This window comes from Coregonus lavaretus, assembly GCF_964263955.1.
Source record: "Coregonus lavaretus genome assembly, chromosome: 22".
In the NCBI taxonomy this organism is placed as follows: Eukaryota; Metazoa; Chordata; class Actinopteri; order Salmoniformes; family Salmonidae; genus Coregonus; species Coregonus lavaretus.
Window position 1 is genome coordinate 25231039 of NC_140009.1, and position 24616 is coordinate 25255654.

At 42.8% G+C, this 24616-nt stretch overlaps 1 protein-coding gene across 2 annotated transcripts in view; it reads left to right on the forward strand.

Moving 5' to 3' along the window:
- Positions 1-1084: 1084 nt before the first annotated feature.
- LOC311149421 (signal peptide, CUB and EGF-like domain-containing protein 3) overlaps positions 1085-24616 on the forward strand; it is a 97330-nt gene continuing 73798 nt past the window's right edge. For both annotated transcript variants that reach the window (XM_084186612.1, XM_084186613.1), the window contains exon 1: positions 1085-1204. In XM_084186612.1, coding sequence (XP_084042738.1) covers positions 1099-1204 — 106 coding nt within the window. In that variant the 5' untranslated portion in view covers positions 1085-1098. The remainder of the gene's footprint in view (positions 1205-24616) is intronic.

Below are 24616 nucleotides of genomic sequence, written 5' to 3' on the forward strand. Positions count from 1 at the left end.
TGCATACAAATTGGACAGGGTACAAACTAATTTCAAAAAGGAGTATGTATAGGCTTGAATAATCATGTCTAGATCAGGAAGATCATGATAATAGTGATAATCTTACACCAGACTTGTGGGGGCACAAAGATATAGGGAAGATGTGATAATTAAACAGAATTTTCTGAAGGCTATTGCTCAAAAGCATGGTGTTTGTCTCTGGATCTCTTAGAAATATGATTGGCTCATGGCTTTTTCTTTGGAGCTTGTGTTGGATTGACAGCCTACTACAACTACATTAGGCTATTAGATATCATCAAATCAAATTCTGATGACTGCTGGATATATAGTTAGTTCCAAGTTGAGTTGACAAAAAGGATGATACTTTAGTAGGCTTATGAGAGCCAATCATGGGAGATGGTGCAAGCGCAGGGGCTACAAGTCGCTATAACGAACCTACAGTGGCTACAACCTGTGCACTCCTTTATTTGTAAATCACCATATGTGTCTCTTGCACGTTTCGAGTATTTTTCCCTCGCACAATGCTCATTTCCCTTGTCAATTAATGAGAAAAGTGGCCTACTTGATGGTGGTGGTGTGGCGCGCAGTCCATTGTTTGCACATGGTCCCAGAGTCTGACCTCTCAACCGCGGAAGCTGTCTCCATGGCAACCTCCGACTACGGTCCAACCAGCAGCTGATTGTAAATTCCTGCAGAAAAAGAAATCCTTGCAAGTAGTTGGAAAAAGAGAGAGAGCGTGAGGGAGAGCGAGAGCAGGAGCAATGCGCGGATCCTAATCTCTCCTCCCCCTTCTCCTCTCCGCTCCACTCCATCTCTCTCAACCCTCTCTCTCCCTCTGTCTTATATTGAAATTGGTCTGGGTAGAACATGATCACAGAACACCGCTTCAGTATTGCTGCACATTGTCGGGCATTTCGCAAAACCCGATCACTTGAAACAGAATAAGCAGACATAAAGGAAAGGATTTCAGAGTCCCACATTATATTTTTAAAGGTGGACCAACACTTTTTTTAAAAAGACCGTCCGTTTGCGCGTGATAAGCGTTGCAAAGTAGCTAGGTGTTTAACTATAACAGTCTAACTACAGTATCAAGTAGCCATGCATATGCACGTTATAATGCGCGCAAGCATTGGATTAGTCGGTTTCTGTCTTGTCGCCTTTGTCCAACAGCCAGCTCGCGCTTCAGGAAGCAAATCCACTCAAGGTACGTTTTCCCATCAAAATACCTTTATTCCTTCACGCTTTATTTTTCTGGAGTAGCCTAGCCCTAGACTATGCATGGTGATTTAGTGCAGATATTACTACTTCAATTTGCAGTGCATGGTGAATATGTAGGCTAATACCTGACCAATGTTTTATTAAGTTACAAATTAGTTAATTGTTAAAGATTACACACGCACTTGCACACACACACACACCAATAACTTCAATATAAAAATATAAGTATGGCTCATTAATCCTACTCAAAATGATATAAAGGTTACATTTTAAAAGAATAGGCACACTTGGTGAAGAACATTTAAAACTATTTTTTTGTATGCTAAATTCTACCAAGGAAATTCCACTCTGTTTAAATATTGTTTTTGCACTGGCATTTGTCAGAGTGCTGTTACAGAGATATAAAGGATTCTGGGAATTTCACCAACTACAGTACTCAATTATTCTCACATTGCATGCCCAGACTATATTTGTCTCTCCACAATGGTTAAACTACTGCTGCACTTTTCTGAGACTTAGGCACAACATTTTCAAATTAACCTGTTTTATAGGTCTGATTTAAAACTGTTAATACATGTTTAAATCCCCCTGACACTCCCATTCTCTAACCATGAAGAATAACTGGTGACACTTCAAACCGCAACAACAACAACAGTGTGAACAGAACAGGTTTGTTGCAAACTTCATGAGCAGAGGAGTAGTTAATGAAAGAGAGACCATGAGGAGGTATTTGTCACTACCAAGGCAAGTATTTGACACTACTCTGTAACACTCACATGGAGTGGCATGGCTCTCTCTCTGTCAAAGCCTCCACTGAGCTAGCCTACAGTACTGCACCCAGTTTTCTTCCATGACTTGCCTTCTCTTTCTGATTCATCATACACTGTGCCTGAAGAGTTTAAGGTGAAACAACTCTAAATCCTCATTGAGTGTTCAGACTCAAAATATGACGATGGTTATCAGGATTAGGGCAATGAAAGCCAATGAAAATGCATGCATGATGCATGTCATTGGACAACATTTTACTTGCAGTAATAAAAGTAATCCATTCACACAATAAAAGGACTGAAATATGTTGCTGCCTGGGTGCTGTTTTCTTATCCATTTACTATTTCCCCTATTCTGCTTGTTTTTCTCTTGAAATAATAATAGGAAGAAGAAGAAGGAGAAGAAGTTTATGTATGTCAATCTGTAGCCACTGTGCAAGCCTTAGCAGCTTTGATTGTGTTTGGTGCTGTTTCACACGCAGAGAGACACAAAAAGACATCCCTCTGCCCATAGGCAAGGAGTGAAGGAGGAGGGGGGAGGGGGAGTGACTATTTTGCATCCTGGGTGGTCTGCCCCTACTTGTGGGAAAACCCAATATTTACATTTTGCAATTAGAACTACTTTTTTCTCACTTAATTTTCCACAACATCGATTATACACTCCCTTATCTTGCGGAATGTTACCAGAACAGTGTTTTCACTCATTAATGGCATGCACCTGTTTGTAGCCTAGGTGACAAGCAGCGCCACCATCATAGCCTGGCATTGGCTCTAGAAATGTCTGTCAGTCTACTATTGATAAGATATGGCATAGCACAGTCTAGGCTTTTTGACATGAGAAGTCTGAAGCGCAGGGAGGAATGTGTTAGTATAGTATGTGCCAAACTAAGCATGGCCTGATAGTGATCATGTATTGTTCATGTTCATGGACATATTTTTTTGATGGACCCTGGTTGTTGAGTGTAATCTTTAATGCAGAAGAGTGAAAAATGAACATTCAGTAGTGAGAATAGACTCAACAGAAATCTTAAGACTGGGAAGATAGTCTATGAATAATGTGCAGTTAGTAATATTTGTATGGCTTTTTATCTTTGGACATTTAGAAGAGAGAGAGAGAGATGCTGATCAAAAAGAAGCACAATTTGTCAGCTTAATATTTGTTTAACACAGATGTTGGCGACAAGCCTCTTTGTCCTTTATCCTTGTCATCTTAATTACAGGTCTGACTTCAGGCCAGGGCATCAATCGTTAGCTCATCTAAAAAGAGAAATGGAACAAAGGAGTGATGCGGAGGATGTGGTGAAGAAGAGGTAGAAAAAGAGGGAGATGAAGAAGGGAAATTGGACAGATTAGAGGGGCAGGCTGAGAGAGAGAGAGAGAGAGAGAGAGAGAGAGAGAGAGAAAGAAAAAAAAGGGAAAGAGTGAAGGGCCTTGGACGACAAGGCTAATCACTGAGCCTTTGAGCTAAGCTCAAGTCGAAAGCTCCTGGCTAGGTAATACAGCGCCAAGGCAACCGTTGGTGAGGTTCTGATATGCTGTGGTGCGGTGTAGAGCGGTGGCTTCGTTGGTGTAACCTCTGCTGTTGTAACCTGGGGGTCTCTCTGGCAGGCAGATTGCCTACTACAGCCATGGAGGGAGCCAGAGGCAGCAGACCTGAGCCCTGGGTCTGGCCACAGTGTGGGAACCAACCAGCCCTGGCCTGGAGGGAACGACTCAGCAAAATGAGGCCCGAGGGAGGGAGGCCTACCTAGAAGTGGTGTGTCTCCCCCCCCACCCCCCTTCTTTTTCTCCCTCCTCTTCTTTGTTTGCTTTGTCTTCTTTTTCTTTAATTTATACTTAATGAAGTAGCCATGTCTTTTTCCTCTGTCTGTCATAGGCTATGTCTGTGTGTGTTACAGGCATCCACAAGCTCTTGTAAATGGGGCTCCTATTCCTCATTTTGTTATCCTCTGGTTTAAAATATTTAAACCTGTCCAGTCCTCATACATTCCCTGTTGTGGAAGATCAAAATGTTGATAGATTTGTTTTGCTTTTTGTCAGCAAAGGTTGCAGGCATTTACCTGTGAAAATCAAAGCTGTACAATTCATGAAGATGTCAAATACAGACATCTCTTGTGATCTCTTAGTAATAGTTCCTGGTAACCACATATGAAGTCACATGAAAAGATCTGCAAATATGTTTTCTTCCTGCTCATCTTTCTGGGCTTAGACCACCCTAAGAACACCACAGAAGAAGAATGCAACTCTTGTGGAGACAGCATTCTGTTCTCTGTGAATGTGATCATCGTGGCCAGTCCTTTCCCACCACTTCCCAATCATATTGTGACAACACTTCGACACACTTTTCTCATCACATTCACTCTGTTAGGTGCTGTTTGTGTGCTTCATGCATTGCTCTAGAGAACAGTGGTATTTGTTGTGCCATTACATGACTGTTATCTACTCACAGAGTGGATATGTGCCTTAAAGCGTACTGATGCAAAAGTCCCTTTCTGTTTGCCAACTCAGGGGTTTTGACACACAGAACACTTTGTCTTTATTATTTACTCAATATAGCTCCAGGTCACATGGTTGAATAGATGTTCTCTTGAGATACTGTCCTTTTTTTCTTGTTAATCTATACATCACCGTCCCCGTGGAAGTCTGTCAGGGTCATTGATCTTCATCAGTGTAGAGCAGACGATCAATTAAGTCATGCTTACCCACCCAGAGAATGGATATTCCGATACAATCTTCCTGAGAAGTGGTGCTCCAATACCACTGTACATGTTGTTACAGAGCAGTTGTGTGAAAGGAGGGAGATAATAATCTTTGCAGTGCAGTTGAGTAGTTGAAACCATTGATGACAGTTCTATCCAAGACAAATATACTGTATGAATAGTGAAAATAGCTTTGATCTTTAAGGACATGTGGTGGTGAGGTTAAGACAAGCATATAACTGATACTAGTTTAGTTTGCATATTGATATACTGTATTTACCCACTAAGTGTATTTACAGGAAAGGTGCTTTCACCACTAGACTGCCTTTTACAGTATAGTGTCTGGTGTATAGTAATGAGCAAGTTTTCAGTATTCGGAGGGATAGATTGGCCTATTTATTCTTAGTGAATAGGTGAAGAGGTATGCATGCAACTAATTGAACACAATCTTATATTGAGGACAAAAAAAAGACCATGATTTGGGGGATTTTCACAAAATTGAATTCATAGAATGATCCTTTGGAGGAAGGATTGTTGACATATATTTGACATTTGTATCTAAAAGCATAATTGAGAAATAATTAATCAAAGTTGGCATATTTATGACAATTTGGCCTGACCCAGGCCTCCTTTAAGTGTCCTAAATGTTTAATATGTAGGTGCAAAGCAAAAATTGGTGCCATATGAAGCTTTACTGCTGTAATATGAGTAGAATTTTGATTTTAAAAAATAATAAACAAATAAATGTATGAATATTGAAAATAATAAAAAATAATAATGAAAAAATAAATTTTTTGATTTAGCAAATTGTTCAATATATTGTTGAACATAATATACTCTACGGGCATATCAAAGATCCAGAGTGAGATTGTTGCTTTGTAGCACCTACAGAAAAGTTATGGAGTCTTAAAGGAGGCCTGGGTAATGCCAAAATGTTTTAGATTCAAATATATGTCAACAATCCTTCCTCCAAATGAATGTCATGAAAATCCCCCAAATCATGGTATTTTTTGTCCTGTTTTCATATGGAATCACTTTTCTATGTTTATTGTCTATGCTGTTATTGTTTCTAAGTTGCTGTTTGACAGAGGTTCTAGAGGGGCATACTGTAGTCAGAGCATGGTAGAGATCCACACAGTCGGACAGAGGGGCATACTGTAGTCAGAGCATGGTAGAGATCCACACAGTCGGACAGAGGGGCATACTGTAGTCAGAGCATGGTAGAGATCCACACAGTCGGACAGAGGGGCATACTGTAGTCAGAGCATGGTAGAGATCCACACAGTCGGACAGAGGGGCATACTGTAGTCAGAGCATGGTAGAGATCCACACAGTCGGACAGAGGGGCATACTGTAGTCAGAGCATGGTAGAGATCCACACAGTCGGACAGAGGGGCATACTGTAGTCAGAGCATGGTAGAGAGCCACACAGTCGGACAGAGGGGCATACTGTAGTCAGAGCATGGTAGAGATCCACACAGTCGGACAGTTATCATGCATGTTTACAGCCATGTGTAAAAGCTGGGATGTCTGGTGCAGGCCATGACCCAGAGCAGTTCAGTAGCCCCAGTACTGGTCAGTCACTCACTTTCATCCTGGCTGCTGGAATTTAAAACCAATACATTTTCTTTTGCCAACAGTGTGTCAAAGATTCAGAGTCAGGCCAATGGAAATACTGTAAGGCATCCCTATTCTTTCTCTGTAACTGATCCACTCTTGGTTACTAAAGAGTTAATGTCCAAAGCATTTGTGGCAAATTGATAGATCTGGCCTGGGTGATGGGGAGTTTTATTAGTCTGACCCTCTGGGTAAAATGTTTTGTTGTTGTGTTGAGTTCAAGAAAAACACAGGCTCTGTTTTCGCTTGAAGGTGTTTGTTACACTCTAGGTTGTACACTGCTTGTGGTAGCCAGAGAAAACGGTTTGCCATTCCACAGTGCTGTCAGACACAGGTTGAATTATACTGCAGGATATGGTGCTCTGAAAATGAAATATGTATCTATAAAGTTATTTAGCTTTAATTTGTGAAAAGCCTCCTGGAGTCGATATGGGGGTTTGACTGAAGTAGTGGAATTTCTGGCTCCTGCCTTAGTAACTGAGCATTGTTCTGGACATGTCGGATTGAGTCTGAGGGTTTGTGTCGTCACGGGGCATTCAGAACCTGCCTATGGCTGCCGACAGCATACGTACCTGCCCAGTGCCCAGGGGAAGCAATCTTTTTTTTTTTACACGCCTCGTAACTCTGTCATGGCACCTTTTCTTCTCCCCTGAAGCAGAGAAACCACTATATCAGCACCCAGCAGATCAACCCCCCAGTGACCAGCGTTCCAGCATTCCTAGTCTCAATTAGATGGTCTTAATGCTGACAGAGGAGGTAGCTTCCACATGGACAGGACAGGAGGAGTGAAACTCCTCTTGAAACAGACTGAAATCTTGGACCAATAACATCTCACACTCTCAGAAAACCTACATGATATTTTACCTTTCCCTTCCTACACACATGGACAAACACGTGAAAACACCAACATTAACTGACAAGATTACACACAACACACACATGAAGACACACGAGTCCAAACAATGTGGGCAGACTCAGGCTGTTCCTCCACACGCTCCCTGACTGAGACCCCTAGCTCTTAGAAGCCCATTTATTTATTGGGCCGTAATGTAAACAGCGTGCTCCAAATGAGGCTTGTAATACTTTTCCTTTGCGCTGTGGTGGGACGTCTGATAGCTCTCTCTCTCTCTCTCTCTCTCTCTCTCTCTCTCTCTCTCTCTCTCTCTCTCTCTCTCTCTCTCTCTCGCTCTCTCTCTCTCTCTCTCTCTCTCTCTCTCTCTCTCTCTCTCTCTCTCTCTCACCCTCTCTCACTCTCTCTCTCTTTATTTCTCTATCTCTCTGTGCTCTTTGTTCTCTGTGCGGATGTGGAGGCACTGCGTCCCCATTGGTTAGTGGGAGGATAAAGAGCAGAGTTGATGGTACACTGAACCCCAGCCCCGAGCCACTCTACAACTCCCTCTCAAAGTGCTGATGGCTCCAGCGAGGACAGGGGAGAGCTTCCAAGGCCGGCCTGTCCATCCCCCGTTAGGAGCCGACAGCTGGGGCTGCTCTCAGATCATTAAACCCCTCATTTGTTTTTCTGTTCCATGATTCACTGATTGGCAATGGTGTGATCCAGGACCAGAAGTGAGTGTCTGCTCTGTGGGATTGTCTGCTTTAGTTCTCTGTTCTCTCCACTGCTGAGGCTCAACATGGTTTGAGTGGAGAGGAGTGGAGTGGAGAAGAGCCTAGCTGCCATTGTCCCAGACCGTTCCTCCTCCTCCTCCTCCTCCTCCTCACACCACTCCCTCCTGAGACCCCTTTGGCCTGGCCTAATAATGCGAGGGATGTCATTAGACTGGTCTGTGATGGTCAGTCAGTCAGTGTTGTTGGAGGGGGGTTGGGGGGCCAGAGAGAGCTCTGTTTACACACTGCTGTGTTTACATTCCTTGAGGCTAGAGCCAGCTTTGGGGACTGCTGTAAATGAAAGGAAATGCTCTTATTCTGCTTAGTAATAGAAAAACCCAACACATCAAGGATTGTTTCTGACAAATAAAATGAACTCATTTATTTGGTGCAGTACATGGGGTTTGGCTGAAGCTTTTTGGGGCTGAAATGATGGGGGTGACGTCACTGATGAAACAGATACTTACTTGGTGAGTAGTACTGAGCGATTAACCAACATTTATTTTTTGGGGGGTTATTAAACAACTAATTGACCGATGTCGGTTCAATTACTTGAATGTTTTTTTTGTGAGCCCAACGCTGTTTCTCTAGAGAGAAATCAAATAATTCACGAGAGAAATCAACTCAAGAACTATGTGGGACGCTGTGCTGAAGGGAGTTGTAGTTTTCACTATGCAAATATTCGACCTAGTTCAGCGCAGAAACGTTATAATTCCTCTCTCAAGCAGAGAGGGATACACTTTTACGCCTGCTACATTAGGTTAGATACACACAGACCGCATAGACCACATGAGAGAGGAATGTACACAACACAATGTCAAGAGAGAGGGATAGAGACAGTTTGTGAAAGTATGCCTTATCTTCTTTGAAGAACTAGTAAAATGATTTAGTCAGACAGCTCTGCAGCTAGGCTAGCTAAATAGGATGACTAAAGAGAGAACAGTATGGGAAGGACAGAGATAACGTTGTCTGGCTGTTTGGCTGCTACTACCTGAGCAGAGATGAGATGATGACTTTAAGGAATGAAAAATAATAAAGTCATCATATAAAAACTAAGTAATATACAACTGAAATATTTTATTATTTCATAGTAATGTCTACCCAATGTGGACCTGACAGAGACAATGGAATATTTTAAATGAGTTTGCAATTTAATGTATACTATTTTTGGCTTTGGGACTTGCATTAAAAAGCAACCAAAAAATGTGTGCCATTATTTCATAATGCATTTAATGTTATTTATTTTTATTGAAATTCTTTTTTAAATAATCGAACTGAAACCAAACCGACCTAGAAAAGCACTAATCGCTCAGGACTATTGGTGAGAGGAGTCATAGGGAAAGCTGGGATCTTCTCAAATTGAGGATAATGTAGGAAGATATCCCAGGATGTTAACACTTGATATGTACAAAACATTAGGAACACCTACTCTTTCCTTGACATAGACTGACCAGGTGAAAGCTATGATCCCTTATTGATGTCACCTGTTAAATCCACTTCAATCAGTGTAGATGAAGGGGAGGAGACAGGTTAAATAATAATTTTTAAGCCTTGAGACAATTGAGACATGGATTGTGTGCGTGCCATTCAGAGAGTGAGTGGGAAAGACAAAGATTTAAGTGCCTTTGAACGGGGTATGGGGGTAGGTGCCAGGCGCACCGGTTCGAGTGTGTCAAGAACTGCAACGCTGCTGGATTTTTCACGCTCAACAGTTTCCCATGTGTATCAAGAATGGTCCACCACCCAAAGGACATCCAGCCAACTTGACACAACTGTGGGAAGCATTGGAGTCAACATGGGCCAGCATCCCTGTGGAACGCTTTCGGCACCTTGTAGAGTCCATGCCCCAACAAATTGAGGCTGTTCTGAGGCCAAAAGGGGGTGCAACTCAATATTAGGAAGGTGTTCCTAATGTTTTGTACACTCAGATGTGATAACATGCTTTTTGTTTGACCCTTAACCGGTAAGAGCATAATCTTGTTAGGAGGTGCCAGACGTTGCACTACCCCCATTTGGCAACCAATATCTTCCATGTACTCTAAGATTGACATTTTTCTGCTCTATTTACCTTTTATTTTATCCTTAGTAGTTTGAAGTGTGTTGGAGTTCTAATAGGAGAAGCCAGATGGACTGTCTCTCATTGGAATTCTGTTCTTGTGAAACAGAGATGTCTAATGAATGTCAGTAACACGTCAAAATTAACTATTGTTCCATATGGTGTTTGTCTCTAATGACACTTTTAGGATGTCATTAGAACAAGTATTTCACTCCTCTGGCATTACCTCCTTGAGCTGTATATTTCAGATAAGAACTGCCATGCTCTACTCCGCATCTCACTCACACACAGAGAGCCATTCACTTTATACCTCATAGTTTCACAGGAAGCAGCTAAAAATATCAGACTAACACTTCTGCTGTAATTGCTATGTTTCCCTCTTTATAGTAGGTTCTGTATCTTGCTAAAGCAGCCGCCAATGAATGTAATTGCTGTGTGCACAGGGGAGAGTGTCATGTCATTTAGCTCTGGCTGTATAAATAATAAGGTATATAACAGCACTAAGTACCACCCTCCTCGTATATAAAATGAAATGTTATGTTATAGAGCTAGAGGCCAAGAAAACATTAGGAGTTTGTAAATTGAGGACATATGCCAAGATCGAAGAAACAGTGCATAAACCTTGTGAATGAACTACTTGTACTCTTCAAAACTTTGGATGCATTGTCATCATGTATGCAAAATTATAGGAAAGATGTATGCGATATTCTAGGAATATACGCAGTGGCAAAGAATGGACAAAAAATATTCCACACTGGCCTTTCTGAATGAAAGTGTCATGGTCCACTTACTTACTGTAAAAGGTGTTTTCCGCAGTATAGGAGGGTCTATGAGTCATAGATCAGTATGGCCACCCATGGCACAGCCATTCATTCTAATTCTATGGGCACAGCACAGCATGGTACCGCACACGCCGGATGCAGCCCATCAAAGTCACAGAGCATTGACCAGAAAGGTTGAGCTGAAGCTATAAGGTAGCTGCTCATTCAAAGATGTAAAAATAGAATGTTCACTCGAAGCATCTCCGTGCACTGTGGTCTCCAAGCAACACATGCTGAGCGAGGACATTATATCTATTCAGACTTTTAATGATCTTAGTTCTTCAGTAGAGAGAGGCACACGTTAATGCACTCCCAGGTCTTATGAGAGCTACACTGTTCTAGTATAACATTTAAGTCATTTAGCACACACTCTTATCCAGAGCGACAGCCAGGAGTAATTAGGGTTAAATGCCTTGCTCAAGGACATACAGTGAGGGAAAAAAGTATTTGATCCCCTGCTGATTTTGTACGTTTGCCCACTGACAAAGACATGATCAGTCTATACTTTTAATGGTAGGTTTATTTGAACAGTGAGAGACAGAATAACAACAACAAAATCCAGAAAAACGCATGTCACAAATGTTATAAATTTATTTGCATTTTAATGAGGGAAATAAGTATTTGACCCCTCTGCAAAACATGACTTAGTACTTGGTGGCAAAACCCTTGTTGGCAATCACAGAGGTCAGACGTTTCTTGTAGTTGGCCACCAGGTTTGCACACATCTCAGGAGGGATTTTGTTCCACTCCTCTTTGCAGATCTTCTCCAAGTCATTAAGGTTTCGAGGCTGACGTTTGGCAACTCGAACCTTCAGCTCCTTCCACAGATTTTCAATGGGATTAAGGTCTGGAGACTGGCTAGGCCACTCCAGGACCTTAATGTGCTTCTTCTTGAGCCACTCCTTTGTTGCCTTGGCCGTGTGTTTTGGGTCATTGTCATGCTGGAATACCCATCCACGACCCATTTTCAATGCCCTGGCTAAGGGAAGGAGTTCTCACCCAAGATTTGACGGTACATGGCCCCGTCCATCGTCCCTTTGATGCGGTGAAGTTGTCCTGTCCCCTTAGCAGAAAAACACCCCCAAAGCATAATGTTTCCACCTCCATGTTTGACGGTGGGGATGGTGTTCTTGGGGTCTTAGGCAGCATTCCTCCTCCTCCAAACACGTGAGTTGAGTTGATGCCAAAGAGCTCGATTTTGGTCTCATCTGACCACAACACTTTCACCTAGTTCTCCTCTGAATCATTCAGATGTTCATTGGCAAACTTCAGACGGTCCTGTATATGTGCTTTCTTGAGCAGGGTGACCTTGCGGGCGCTGCAGGATTTCAGTCCTTCACGGCGTAGTGTGTTACCAATTGTTTTCTTGGTGACTATGGTCCCAGCTGCCTTGTGATCATTGACAAGATCCGCCCGTGTAGTTCTGGGCTGATTCCTCACCGTTCTCATGATCATTGCAACTCCACGAGGTGAAATCTTGCATGGAGCCCCAGGCCGAGGGAGATTGACAGTTCTTTTGTGTTTCTTCCATTTGCGAATAATCGCACCAACTGTTGTCACCTTCTCACCAAGCTGCTTGGCGATGGTCTTCTAGCCCATTCCAGCCTTGTGTAGGTCTACAATCTTGTCCCTGACATCCTTGGAGAGCTCTTTGGTCTTGGCCATGGTGGAGAGTTTGGAATCTGATAGATTGATTGCCTCTGTGGACAGGTGTCTTTTATACAGGTAACAAGCTGAGATTAGAAGCACTCCCTTTAAGAGTGTGCTCCTAATCTCAGCTCGTTATCTGTATAAAAGACACCTGGGAGCCAGAAATCTTTGTGATTGAGAGGGGATCAAATACTTATTTCCCTCATTAAAATGCAAATCAATTTATAACATTTTTGACATGTGTTTTTCTGGATTGTTTTGTTGTTATTTTGTCTCTCACTGTTCAAATAAACCTACCATTAAAATTATAGACTGATACTTTTTTTGTCAGTGGGCAAACGTACAAAATCAACAGGGGATCAAATACTTTTTTCCCTCACTGTATCAACAGATTTTTCACCTAGTCGGACTTCAGGATTCAAACCAGCAACCTTTTGTTTACAGGACCAATGCTCTTAACCACTACCTGCCGCCCATAAAATGAGCTTGAGTTGCCCAACATGTCACAATGTAAGATCCCAGTGACGAGTCAACATGCTGCCTTGTGAGGTTCCTACCCAGCAGGGTATTTATTTATTTTGTATTTTTGTCATGAGATGTTAGGTTGTTCCGTTCCTTTCAGGAGTGTTTGATCTAATGCATTCTGGGATATGTATTTTTTGTTTAATATTTAATATTTAAGTGGATTATGAATTATTATAAACAACCTACAAAAAAATCTAACAATATTTCCAGACCACTATACTTTAAAAAATCTACCTACAGAGGTGGTGACTTAGAATGTATCAGCAACTACCACCTACACACAGTACTAGGTGTTATTGACTGTGGTATACAAGATTTACCATAACTGTCACTGAATAATCATTTTATAGTTGCTGCTACAGCTCTTATTTACAGTACAGTTTTAACTGTTTGTTTTGTTCTTGCCGTTTTGTTCTTGCCGTTTTGTTCTTGCCATTTTGTTCCATTTTGTTTATTACCGTACAGTAAGATCCATCTACAGTAGACTCTTTCGCTGCATGGTTGGTGGACCCAGCTAGGGAGGGGTCCAGCCAGGTTTGAAGTTGGTGTCATTGTTTTTAGAAGACCAGGATCAAGTCAGTGGTCATGATTCCTAAACATTTAGAGTGTGTGAAGGATGAGTGTAAATAGCCCAAATGGAAGCAGTTTATATTTTTATTCACAACTTTTAAAAGCTTTGCCGGACGTCAAACAGTGTATCCCTTCATTAGCTGGGGGGGATTTGGGTGGGGGCGGGGGAGGATGCTAAAATTTGCACTACTGTTGACGTCTGCATTTCATCAAACCCTTTTTTGGACCACCAGTCTCCTTCCCTAGTCGGCCTAATAACCCATGAGACGTGCACTGTGTGCTGTGAGGGGCTGTGACATTCTGCCATGGCTCACACTCACACCCTCCCCTCCTCTTCACCCTCCACTTCCGCTGCCTAGCTCCATGAAGGAAGGCAAGGCTAGCAGCACTTTATGGACCTGACCCCTGCTTCTTCTCCTCCTCTCTCATCATGGGTCAAGGGTCAACTGCTAGTCCAGCTCAGAGGGCGTGTTGATGTACTGATGGTGCTGGCCCCCTAAGCCCCATCAATACGGCCACTGATATTCTTTTTGTTGTTGTTGTTAAGAGCGATGATGGACTGGCCATCCTGTTTATTGTAAGTTTATCTCAAACTATTATGACTGTTAGTCTATTACTGTATGACTCAAAAATGATCTGCATTCATGTCTGGATTTGGGATTACTCATTTTAGTCTCAGACTCTTGACATTCCTGTTGGACTGATAAACATCTATTTCGTTTTGCATTGGTGAGCCACAACAACCCTGGCCTGGACTCATCACTGTTCTGTTTGCCTTAGTCCAGTGGTATTCAAACTTTTTCCACTGGGAGCCCATTTTTTCCACTAGAATTTCTGGGGACCCCAACCCTATCCCAAATCTAATGACACAACCTTAAAATTGGTCAATAAAATGTTTTACATCTACAAATAACCTTAAATTCATTACATTTAAATCTCTTATCAAAATTAAAAGACACCAATAAATACATTTACTCAATAAAATTGTATTTTTCAAATTATCGTTATCAAAAACATTGTCCCATACAATAATCTGTACTCTTTTTGTTCGGAAATGTTGTATTATTATTTTTAAAAAGACCCCACTGCAGTTCCAGGTCATGACCCCGACTTCGAATACCACTGCCTTAGTCCTAACATGCCGTTCTGTTCTGCCAAGGGTCTACCCTATAGGGTGTCCCAGCGTTATTCACTCTATTTCTGTGGCAGGAGGAGGAAGGGGGATGGGCCGGGACAGGGCAGGGGGTGGTCTGGGGGGCTTGAGCAAACAGTGAGGGTCTCAACACACAAAGTAAACATTGCCCTGTGTTTGAACTGTACACCTTGGGTCCGGCAAGTCTCCCACACACTCACTCTCCCCTCAGCCCTATTCCCACTCACATCCCCCTTCCCTTCAGCCGACCGGCCCAGCTAAATACACTGCTTATCCCCCCCCGCTGAAGAAATCTGCATAGACCAGCATAGGCTAGTCATGCTGGTCACCAGTGCTCGTTTTGCTGGTGACTAGCCTTTCGCTGTGTTTTTGCTGGTGACCAGCCTTCGCTACGTTTTTGCTGGTGATCAACATTCGCTGTGTTTTTGCTGGTGACCAGCCTTTGCTGTGTTTTTGCTGGTGGCCAGCCATCGCTGTGTTTTTGCTGGTGACCAACCTTTTCTGTGTTTTTGCTGGTGACCAGCCTTCTGTGTATTTTGGACAATGGTGACCAGCAAAGGGTCACCAGCAAAACCAGCATCAAGTCACATTATGTTAGTTTGCAAAGTTATGGTCAATTCCTATTGGAATCCAGCCAGAGTGGGGATATCCAACAATTTGACATTTTATTCACCCACAATCTGTATTCAGAATGACTGCCAGGGTTAGAAAGATTAATACATTTGACTACCTAAACCATCTAAACTGGAAAAACTATTTCAGTAATGGGTGAAGTCTAACTAACAGATTGGATTAGTTTAGAAAAGGTGTATTTGTGTAGCAAAATATTAATTCATCAATCAATGTACTGTACATGCAAAAACACAACAAACAATAAATAATTCAAAAAAACTATTCTAAAAATCAAATTGCAATAGAGCATGCTGGGAAATATGATAATGATGGGCGTGGTTTTGCAGACCAGCTTGACCAGCTAGACCATGCTGGACCAGCATAGACCAGCATGGGCCAGCTTGGTCACCAGCATACCAGCATCACCAGCATACCAGCATAAGCTGCTCACTAGCAAAAACACAGCGAAGACTTTTCACCAGCAAAAACATAGCGAAGGCACCAGCAAAAACACAGCGAAGGCTGGTCACCAGCATCACCAGCTTGACCAGCTAGTCGGCAAGCCTAACCATGCTGGTCAGACAAGCTTGACCAGCTAGACCATGCTGGTCAACCAGCATAACCATCTAGACCAGTGGTTCCCAAACTGTGGGGCGCGCCGGGTCTTGAAAGTTGTAATATGGGTAGTGCATAATCAGTTCCTCTTGTCATGTTTGTCATTGCATACCTTAGAGAGCTATTTATAACTTGTCAGAAATGTCCAGATCAACTCGTTTTCTTGTTTAGGTTTTTTAGCCCATAGATATTGTTGTAATTTTTTTGTCACTCAAATATCACATGAATACACATTAGACATAGCAAAATGTATAGAATTGCAAGAATAATGAGCTTTAAACTGCAAAATGTTCTTTGCACCCCAAAACTAAATGTTTAGAATTGCAGGAAATAAGCTTTAAACCTGCAAAATTCTCTCCACCAACAAGAGGGGTGTGAACAGTTTGTGTCATGAACAGTGCTTGTGCCCATAGAAATAGACGTGGCGCGTGCGCACAGGGGGGGCACGGGATGTTCCCCAATGCTGGAAGGGGGACCCAGAGTGAAAACGTTTGGGAACCCCTGAGCTAGACCATGCTGGTCAGACCAGCTTGACCAACATCCGACCAGCACTGACCAGCATAGACCAGTATGGACCAACTTGAAATTTATGCTGGTCTATGCTGTTTTTCTGCAGGGTCTGTCAATGTCTCACCTCCATGGCCAACAGCTCTCTCTGGCTCGCATGTGGGGGGTGCATTGGAACATGGCTGCACAGCAGTGGACTCAGAGAGTTGTACGGTTGTTCTTCTTTCAATATCAGAAAAAAATCCTTGACTTATATCTGAGTACTATAATGCTGAGGATGGAACCACATTTGTCTGCAGGTCTTTGTTAAACCAAAGCACTAATCAACATGATTATATAAATTAGCTATCTCCCCTCCGGAACATTAGACAAGACTAGAGCTTGCGCAGTCACAGTGTCTTACAGGCTGACGATAGCAAAACCCTGGAGACACAGCGGCACTTTTCGATTTGGGTTTGATAAACCAGGGCTTAGTGCATGAAATGCTCTCTTTTTCACTTAATGTGGTATTAAGAGCAGCCAACTATCCTGGCCCAGTTATGAAGGGAAGAGACTGAATGATGTACCTCATTATAGGGCTACCACTCAGACAAAGTGTACTGGCCTACTTCTTCCTAGGACATCCAACCGTGGGTTCAACCAAAGCGTTGAGCAGAAAGGTTAACTAACGTACATACAGTATGTAATTCTGGGCTCCTAAACTCGAAACTTCATGTCTACATGCACAGACCTACAGCAACAATAAAATATTGACACACATTCATTCCCCAAAGGAAATTGGGTAAACGTCTGAGCATTTCCCCCAAACATTTTTTTCCGTTCTTTAGTTTTGTTGTTTTGACTTTGTTTATTCATCCCTGTCTCAAATCACTGAATTCAATCTCTGCTGCTTAAACTTGTTCCCAACAACTTTGATACATCAGTGCCAAAGAAAAAAAGCCACATACACGGACAGCCTGAAAAAGCAAAGCTTTTCATATGTTGCATGAGTCAATTAGGAGGGCAGCGTTACTGAACACATTCGGCAACTTTGTTTCTGAAGTGTTCCGAGGAATGTCCTCGGGACTGTACCGTAGGACCTATTGATTCTGACATGTTTATTTTCACGGCAAAGGCCTTTTTTCGATTTGTAACAGATCCAGCATATTTTCAGCATTTGTTGTGCATGTGTCGGAGGGAATGCACCCAATTCCCCAGTTAGGTGCCTTTTTATTTAAACCACCAACCCAGCATCTGACATGTTCTTTTTACATGGCCAAGGTTCTATTTTGTTCAAAGTGCCACTTTATTGAACTACTCCTGAAGTTTGAGTGAGTGACTAACTGGACGTCTTTGTGAGCCGTTTAAAAAATGTCTGTTTCTGTAAACGAGAGATGTACTCAAGAGATTAAAAAAAGAAATAACTTACTCAATTTTATATTTTTGTTCACTGACCTAAGCTGACAGCTCATGAAAAGTTATTGATTAAGCTCTTCTCAAAGTTCAGAATTATTTCTTAAAGATAAAGTGTTGGCATAATTACCCACTTTCCCCTCTATTGTTTGGCTAATGAGGGGACACAAATTGCTGTTGTCTTCAAGAACACTCAGCACTAGCAGAGTTGTGCTCGGCCCATGCTAGTTAGAAATGAATTAGTTATAGGGGTTTATCAAACTGCAAGCACTCTCCTATATAATGCTATATAATTGTAACATATCATGTGCATTGCAGAGATGTTGAAGTTGGAGAGCCTTGGCCTTACACAGCGAACACTGAACTTTGCTAAGGAGAGAGAGGTTCAGTGTTAGTGAATGTTGTTGTCCAGATCTGGGGAAATATACAAGGCTGTATAAAGTATGGCAGTGCTTGTTGAAATGTTGAGCTTGGCTTCAGCCGATGTTGTCAAAAGATTAGTTTGTGTAGGCTTGGCTTAAAAGTTAGTTCCTTACATACTCTTGTGCGTTGTGAGTGAACTGCTTGCTCGTGATGGTTGGGTCTGCTGTTACAGGTACGGTTGAGGAGGTTGATCTATGATGGCACTGGCAGTTAGATTGGAGATACAAGAGCAAATAGAAAGTTGAGAACAGTGCCACTGCTCAGTGAAGTTGTGTTCTAGAATGTGATTTTGATAATATAATACAACCATTATTATGGTTTATAAAGTCAAAGAAACATGAGAAGGTGAGAAAATAACTTTTCTTTTTCTAGGAACCCAATTCAATAATTTGCAGGTCATAGAGATCATAATTAAACTGCACTGTCGTTTTTAAAGTCTATTTGAAGGTTTTTTTGACAAATTGTTTTATTGATTTAGTACGTCTGTTACCAACAGTGAGATTTGTTGAGGAAATATGTTATACTGTCAACAGCTCAGAGATGCAAATCAAGCATGATACATTCAATACAGTGAGACATCTTGATGCTACACTCTGTGTCCTCTCTAATAGTATTATGTCTGAATCACTTCAGATATACTCAAAAACATATTCATAAATGGTTGAACATAAAATAAATGGTTGATTATTCAAAGCATATTACCACAGGTTATCTTGTTGTGTAAAGTATTGTATTGCATTTTTTAGAACAATGTTTCAGTGAAAGGCAATATTTAGCAGTAAAACCAAGTGCACCTTCTCCAGACAGTTAATTGTAAATGATCTGGAGTTCATGTCCCGGATAGGAGCATTAATGTAGGCTAAAGTGGAAATGTGAGATTCTTTAGTTTTAGTTTTTAATGAATATTAATCACCATAGAGCCTTAGAATCCTTAATTTTTCTTTTTTCTTTTATTTCACCTTTATTTAACCAGGTAAGCCAGTTGAGAACAAGTTCTCATTTACAACTGCGACCTGGCCAAGATAAAGCAAAGCAGTGCGAAAAACACAACAACAACACAGAGTTAAATATGGAATAAACAAAACGTACAGTCAATAACACAATAGAAAATCTATATATAGTGTGTGCAAATGTAGTAAGTTATGGCGGTAAGGCAATAAATAGGCCATAGTGCAAAATAATTACAATTTAGTATTAACACTGGAGTGATAGATGTGCAGAAGATGATGCGCAAATAGAGATACTGGGGTGCAAATGAGCAAAATAAATAACAATGTAAATAACAATATGGGGATGAGGTAGTTGGGTGGGCTAATTACAGATGGGCTGTGTACAGGTGCAGTGATCGGTAAGCTGCTCTGACAACTGATGCTTAAAGTTAGTGAGGGAGATAAGAGTCTCCAGCTTCAGAGATTTTTGCAGTTTGTTCCAGTCATTTGCAGCAGACAACTGGAAGAAATGGCGGCCAAAGGAGGTGTTGGCTTTGGGGATGACCAGTGAGATATACCTGCTGGAACGCATACTACGGGTGGGTGTTGCTATGGTGACCAATGATCTAAGATAAGGCGGGGATTTGCCTAGAAGTGATTTATAGATGACCTGGAGCCATTGGATTTGGCGACGAACATGTAGTGAGAGCCAGCCAACGAGAGCGTACAGGTCACAATGGTGGGTAGTATATGGGGTTTTGGTGACCAAACGGATGGCACTGTGATAGACTACATCCAATTTGCTGAGTAGAGTGTTGGAAGCTATTTTGTAAATGACATCGCCGAAGTCAAGGATCGGTAGGATAGTCCGTTTTACGAGGGCATGTTTAGCAGCATGAGTGAAGGAGGCTTTGTTGCGAAATAGGAAGCCGATTCTAGATTTAACTTTGGATTGGAAATGCTTAATGTGAGTCTGGAAGGAGAGTTTACAGTCTAACCAGACACCTAGGTATTTGTAGTTGTCCACATATTCTAAGTCAGACCCGCCGAGAGTAGTGATTCTAGTCGGGCGGGTGCAAACAGCGTTCGATTGAAGAGCATGCATTTAGTTTTACTAGCGTTTAAGAGCAGTTGGAGGCCACGGAAGGAGTGTTGTATGGCACTGAAGCTTGTTTGGAGGTTTGTTAACACAGTGTCCAATGAAGGGACAGATGTATACAAAATGGTGTCGTCTGCGTAAAGGTGGATCTGAGAGTCACCAGCAGCAAGAGCGACATCATTGATATACACAGAGAATAGAGTTGGCCCGAGAATTGAACCCTGTGGCACCTCCATAGAGACTGCCAGAGGTCCAGACAACAGGTCCTCCGATTTGACACATTGAACTCTATCTGAGAAGTAGTTGGTGAACCAGGCGAGGCAGTCATTTGAGAAACCAAGGTTATTTAGTCTGCCAATAAGAATGCGGTGATTGACAGAGTCAAAAGCCTTGGCCAGGTCGATGAAGACGGCTGCACAGTACTGTCTTTTATCAATCGCGGTTATTATATCATTTAGGACCTTGAGCGTGGCTGAGGTGTACCCATGACCAGCTCGGAAACCAGATTGCATAGCGGAGAAGGTACGGTGGGATTCGAAATGGTCGGTGATCTGCTTGTTAACTTGGCTTTCAAATACTTTCGAAAGGCAGGGAGGATGGATATAGGTCTGTAACAGTTTGGATCTAGAGTGTCACCCCCTTTGAAGAGGGGGATGACCGGGGCAGCTTTCCAATCTCTGGGGATCTCAGACGATACGAAAGAGAGGTTGAACAGGCTAGTAATAGGGGTTGCGACAATTTCGGCGGCTAATTTTTTAGAAAGAAAGGGTCCAGATTGTCTAGCCCATCTGATTTGTAGGGGTCCAGATTTAGCAGCTCTTTCAGGACATCAGCTATCTGAATTTGGGTGGGGGGGCATGGGCAAGTTGCAGCGGAGGGTGCAGAGCTGGTGGCTGGGGTAGCCAGGTGGAAAGCATGGCCAAGGGAATTCTCGATTATCGTAGATTTATCGGTGGTGACAGTGTTTCCTAGCCTCAGTGCAGTGGGTAGCTGGGAGGAGGTGCTCTTATTCTCCATGGACTTTACAGAGTCCCAAAACTTTTTGGAGTTAGTGCTACAGGATATACATTTCTGTTTGAAAAAGCTAGCCTTTGCTTTCCTAACTGATTGTGTATATTGGTTCCTGACTTCCCTGAAAAGTTGCATATCGCGGGGGCTGTTCGATGCTAATGCAGTACGCCACAGGATGTTTTTGTGCTGGTCAAGGGCAGTCATGTCTGGGGTGAACCAGGGGCTATATCTGTTCTTAGTTCTGAATTTTTTGAATGGGGCATGCTTATTTAAGATGGAGAGGAAAGCACTTTTGAAGAACATCCAGGCATCCTCTACTGACGGAATGAGGTCAATATCCATCCAGGATACCCGGGCCAGGTCAATTAGAAAGGCCTGCTCACTGAAGTGTTTTAGGGAGCATTTGACAGTGATGAGGGGTGGTCGTTTGACCGCGGACCCATTACGGACGCAGGCAATGAGGCAGTGATCGCTGAAATCCTGGTTGAAGACAGCGGAGGTGTATTTAAAGGGTAAATTAGTCAGTATAATATCTATGAGGGTGCCCATGTTTACGGATTTAGGGTTGTACCTGGTAGGTTCCTTGATAATTTGTGTGAGATTAAGGGCATCTAGTTTAGATTGTAGGACGGCCGGGGTGTTAAGCATATCCCAGTTTAGGTCACCAAGCAGTACGATCTCTGAGGAGAGATGGGGGGCAAGCAATTCACATATGGTGTCCAGGGCACAACTGGGGGCTGAGGGGGTTCTGTAGCAAGTGGCAACAGTGAGAGACTTATTTCTGGAAAGGTGGATTTTTAGAAGTAGAAGCTCAAACTGTAGATTGCAACTCCGCCCCCTTTGGCAGTTCTATCTAGATGGAAAATGTTGTAGTTCGGAATGGAAATGTTGGAATTTTTGGTGACCTTCCTAAGCCAAGGTTCAGACACTGCTAGAACATCAGGGTTGGCAGAGTGTGCTAACGCAGTGAATAACTCAATCTTGGGGAGGAGGCTTCTAATGTTAACATTTTACATTTTAGTCATTTAGCAGACGCTCTTATCCAGAGCGACTTACAGTTAGTGAGTGCATACATCATTTTTTATACTGGCCCCCCATGGGAATCGAACCCACAAACCTGGCGTTGCAAACGCCATGCTCTACCAACTGAGCTACATCCCTGCCGGCCATTCCCTACCCTACCCTGGACAACGCTGGGCCAATTGTGCGCCGCCCCAGTGCCTTAGATCACTGCACCACTCGGGAGGTATGCAAGAAACCAAGGCTTTTACGGTTACAGAAGTCAACAAATGATAGCGCCTGGGGGGTAGGAGTGATACTGGGGGCTACAGGGCCTGGGTTAACCTCGCCAGAGGAACAGAGGAGGAATAGAATAAGGATACGGCTAAAGGCTTTAAGAACTGGTCTTCTAGTGCGTTGGGTACAGAGAATAAAAGGGGCAGATTTCCGGGCGTTGTAGAAAAGATTCAGGGCATTATGTACAGACAAGGATATGGAAGGATATGAGTACAGTGGAGGTACACCTAAGCATTGGGTAACTATGAAAGAGATAGCATCACTGGAGGTACCGATTGAGCCGGACTCTGCGTGTATGGGGGGTGGGACAAAGGAGCTCTCTGAGGCTGGTTGAGCAGAACTTGTGGCTCTACAGTGAAATTGTATAATAAGAACTAACCCAAACAGCAATAGGCTAGGCATATTGACATGGGAGAGAGGCATAACGCAATCACAGGTATTATTTGAGAGGGCTGAGACAACAACTGGTAATGGCGACGAAAGTTTGGGCTGAGGCTAAATGGATAAACAGGATGGGGTACCGTGTAAAGGAACAGTCCAGCAGGCATTAGCTGTGTAGCTGAGTGATCATAAGGTCCAGTGAACAGCACTAAGTAAGTCCGGGAGCAGTTCGTAGGCTGCTACAGCACAGGCGAGCAGAAGGCACGGCAGTTGATTGCGTGTGCTAGCGGGCCGGGGCTAGCAGATGGATCTTCGTGGTCGTCGCAACGGGAAGCCTGTTGAAACCACATCAGACGATTACGTTGGCAGACCAGTCGTGATGGATTGGCGGGGCTCTGTGTCGACACTAGGAGGTCCCGTCCGGTTGACAGAGAGGTAGATAGCCGGGAGATGGGCCTGTCTCGAGGCTGGCTCAAGGCTAACTGATACGTCGGGACAGTGGTGATTAGCCAACAACAGCCATTCGGTTGCAGCTAGCTAGTTGCGATGGTCCGGTGTTAAGGTCCAGTGATTCAGTGATTCCGGCAGAAAATCCGATATGCTCTGGGTCGATAGCACGCTGTGCAGACTGGCCGACAATTGTCCAGGCTAGAGCTGGCTGGTAGGTAGTGCAGGCCACGGACAGTGGTGAAGACCGCTAACGGTGGCAAATAGCAAGTAGCTAGTTAGCTGGCTAGTTTCAGCCGTAGGTTCTTGATAAAAATAAAGAAATAATAGAATCCGTTCCACATTGGGTGAGGCGGGTTGCAGGAAAGTATATTTAGTTAAAGGATGGAAAGTTAGAGAGAGAAATATATACGAAAAAAAAAAAAAACAGGCTATTTACATGAGGACACAACAGAATACACGACCGTACTACTACGTCATCTTGGAGACCTGACTAAAAGATGAATATGTTTTTACTCGACTATCAAAGGAACGTTGTCCTATTCATCCTTCAGGATAATCAGTGAGGAGAAAATATCTAGCTTGTGTTTCTATCCCTGAGGATTCCCATTGTTACCACTTCATATAAATCAATATGGATAAATAAATTACTTTGAGCCTTTGGGACTTGTGGTATTGCAAATGCTTGTGTGACTGAGAAAAGTATTCTACTAAACTCCTGTAGTCAACATGGCTTGGGATGGGGACAGATTTACAGATTGCGCAATAAAAATGTAAAGGTAATTTCCGATTGAGCCGACATATGCAGCGTCTACCATGAATGCATTCTCCACTGACGCGGGAGCTTTTAAATTTCAATCTCACTGTAACGCTGAACTTCTGCGATACAGATTGAATAGAGCCAGATTAAAACATTATTTTCTAATTTAACCTCAAAAGGTCAAACGTGTGTGTAGTTGGCCTTACAGACTTCCCTTGGACAGGAAAAAATAAAAGCTTCTCCAAGGATTATTGAGACCTGACCTCTCCAAAGAACAGCATGGGTTTTTAATGTCATTGTCTTCTGTGGTCAGGCCCATGGAAGTGATGGCCTATGGCTCCCAGGGTAGATGCTAAACTAACAGGTCTCAGATTGCAGGCAGTGTACTCCTGGGATCAGTCCTCCGTGACCCTGCAGAGAGAGGACTTGTGATAAGGGTCGATATTGGAAGCTGTGTAAACCT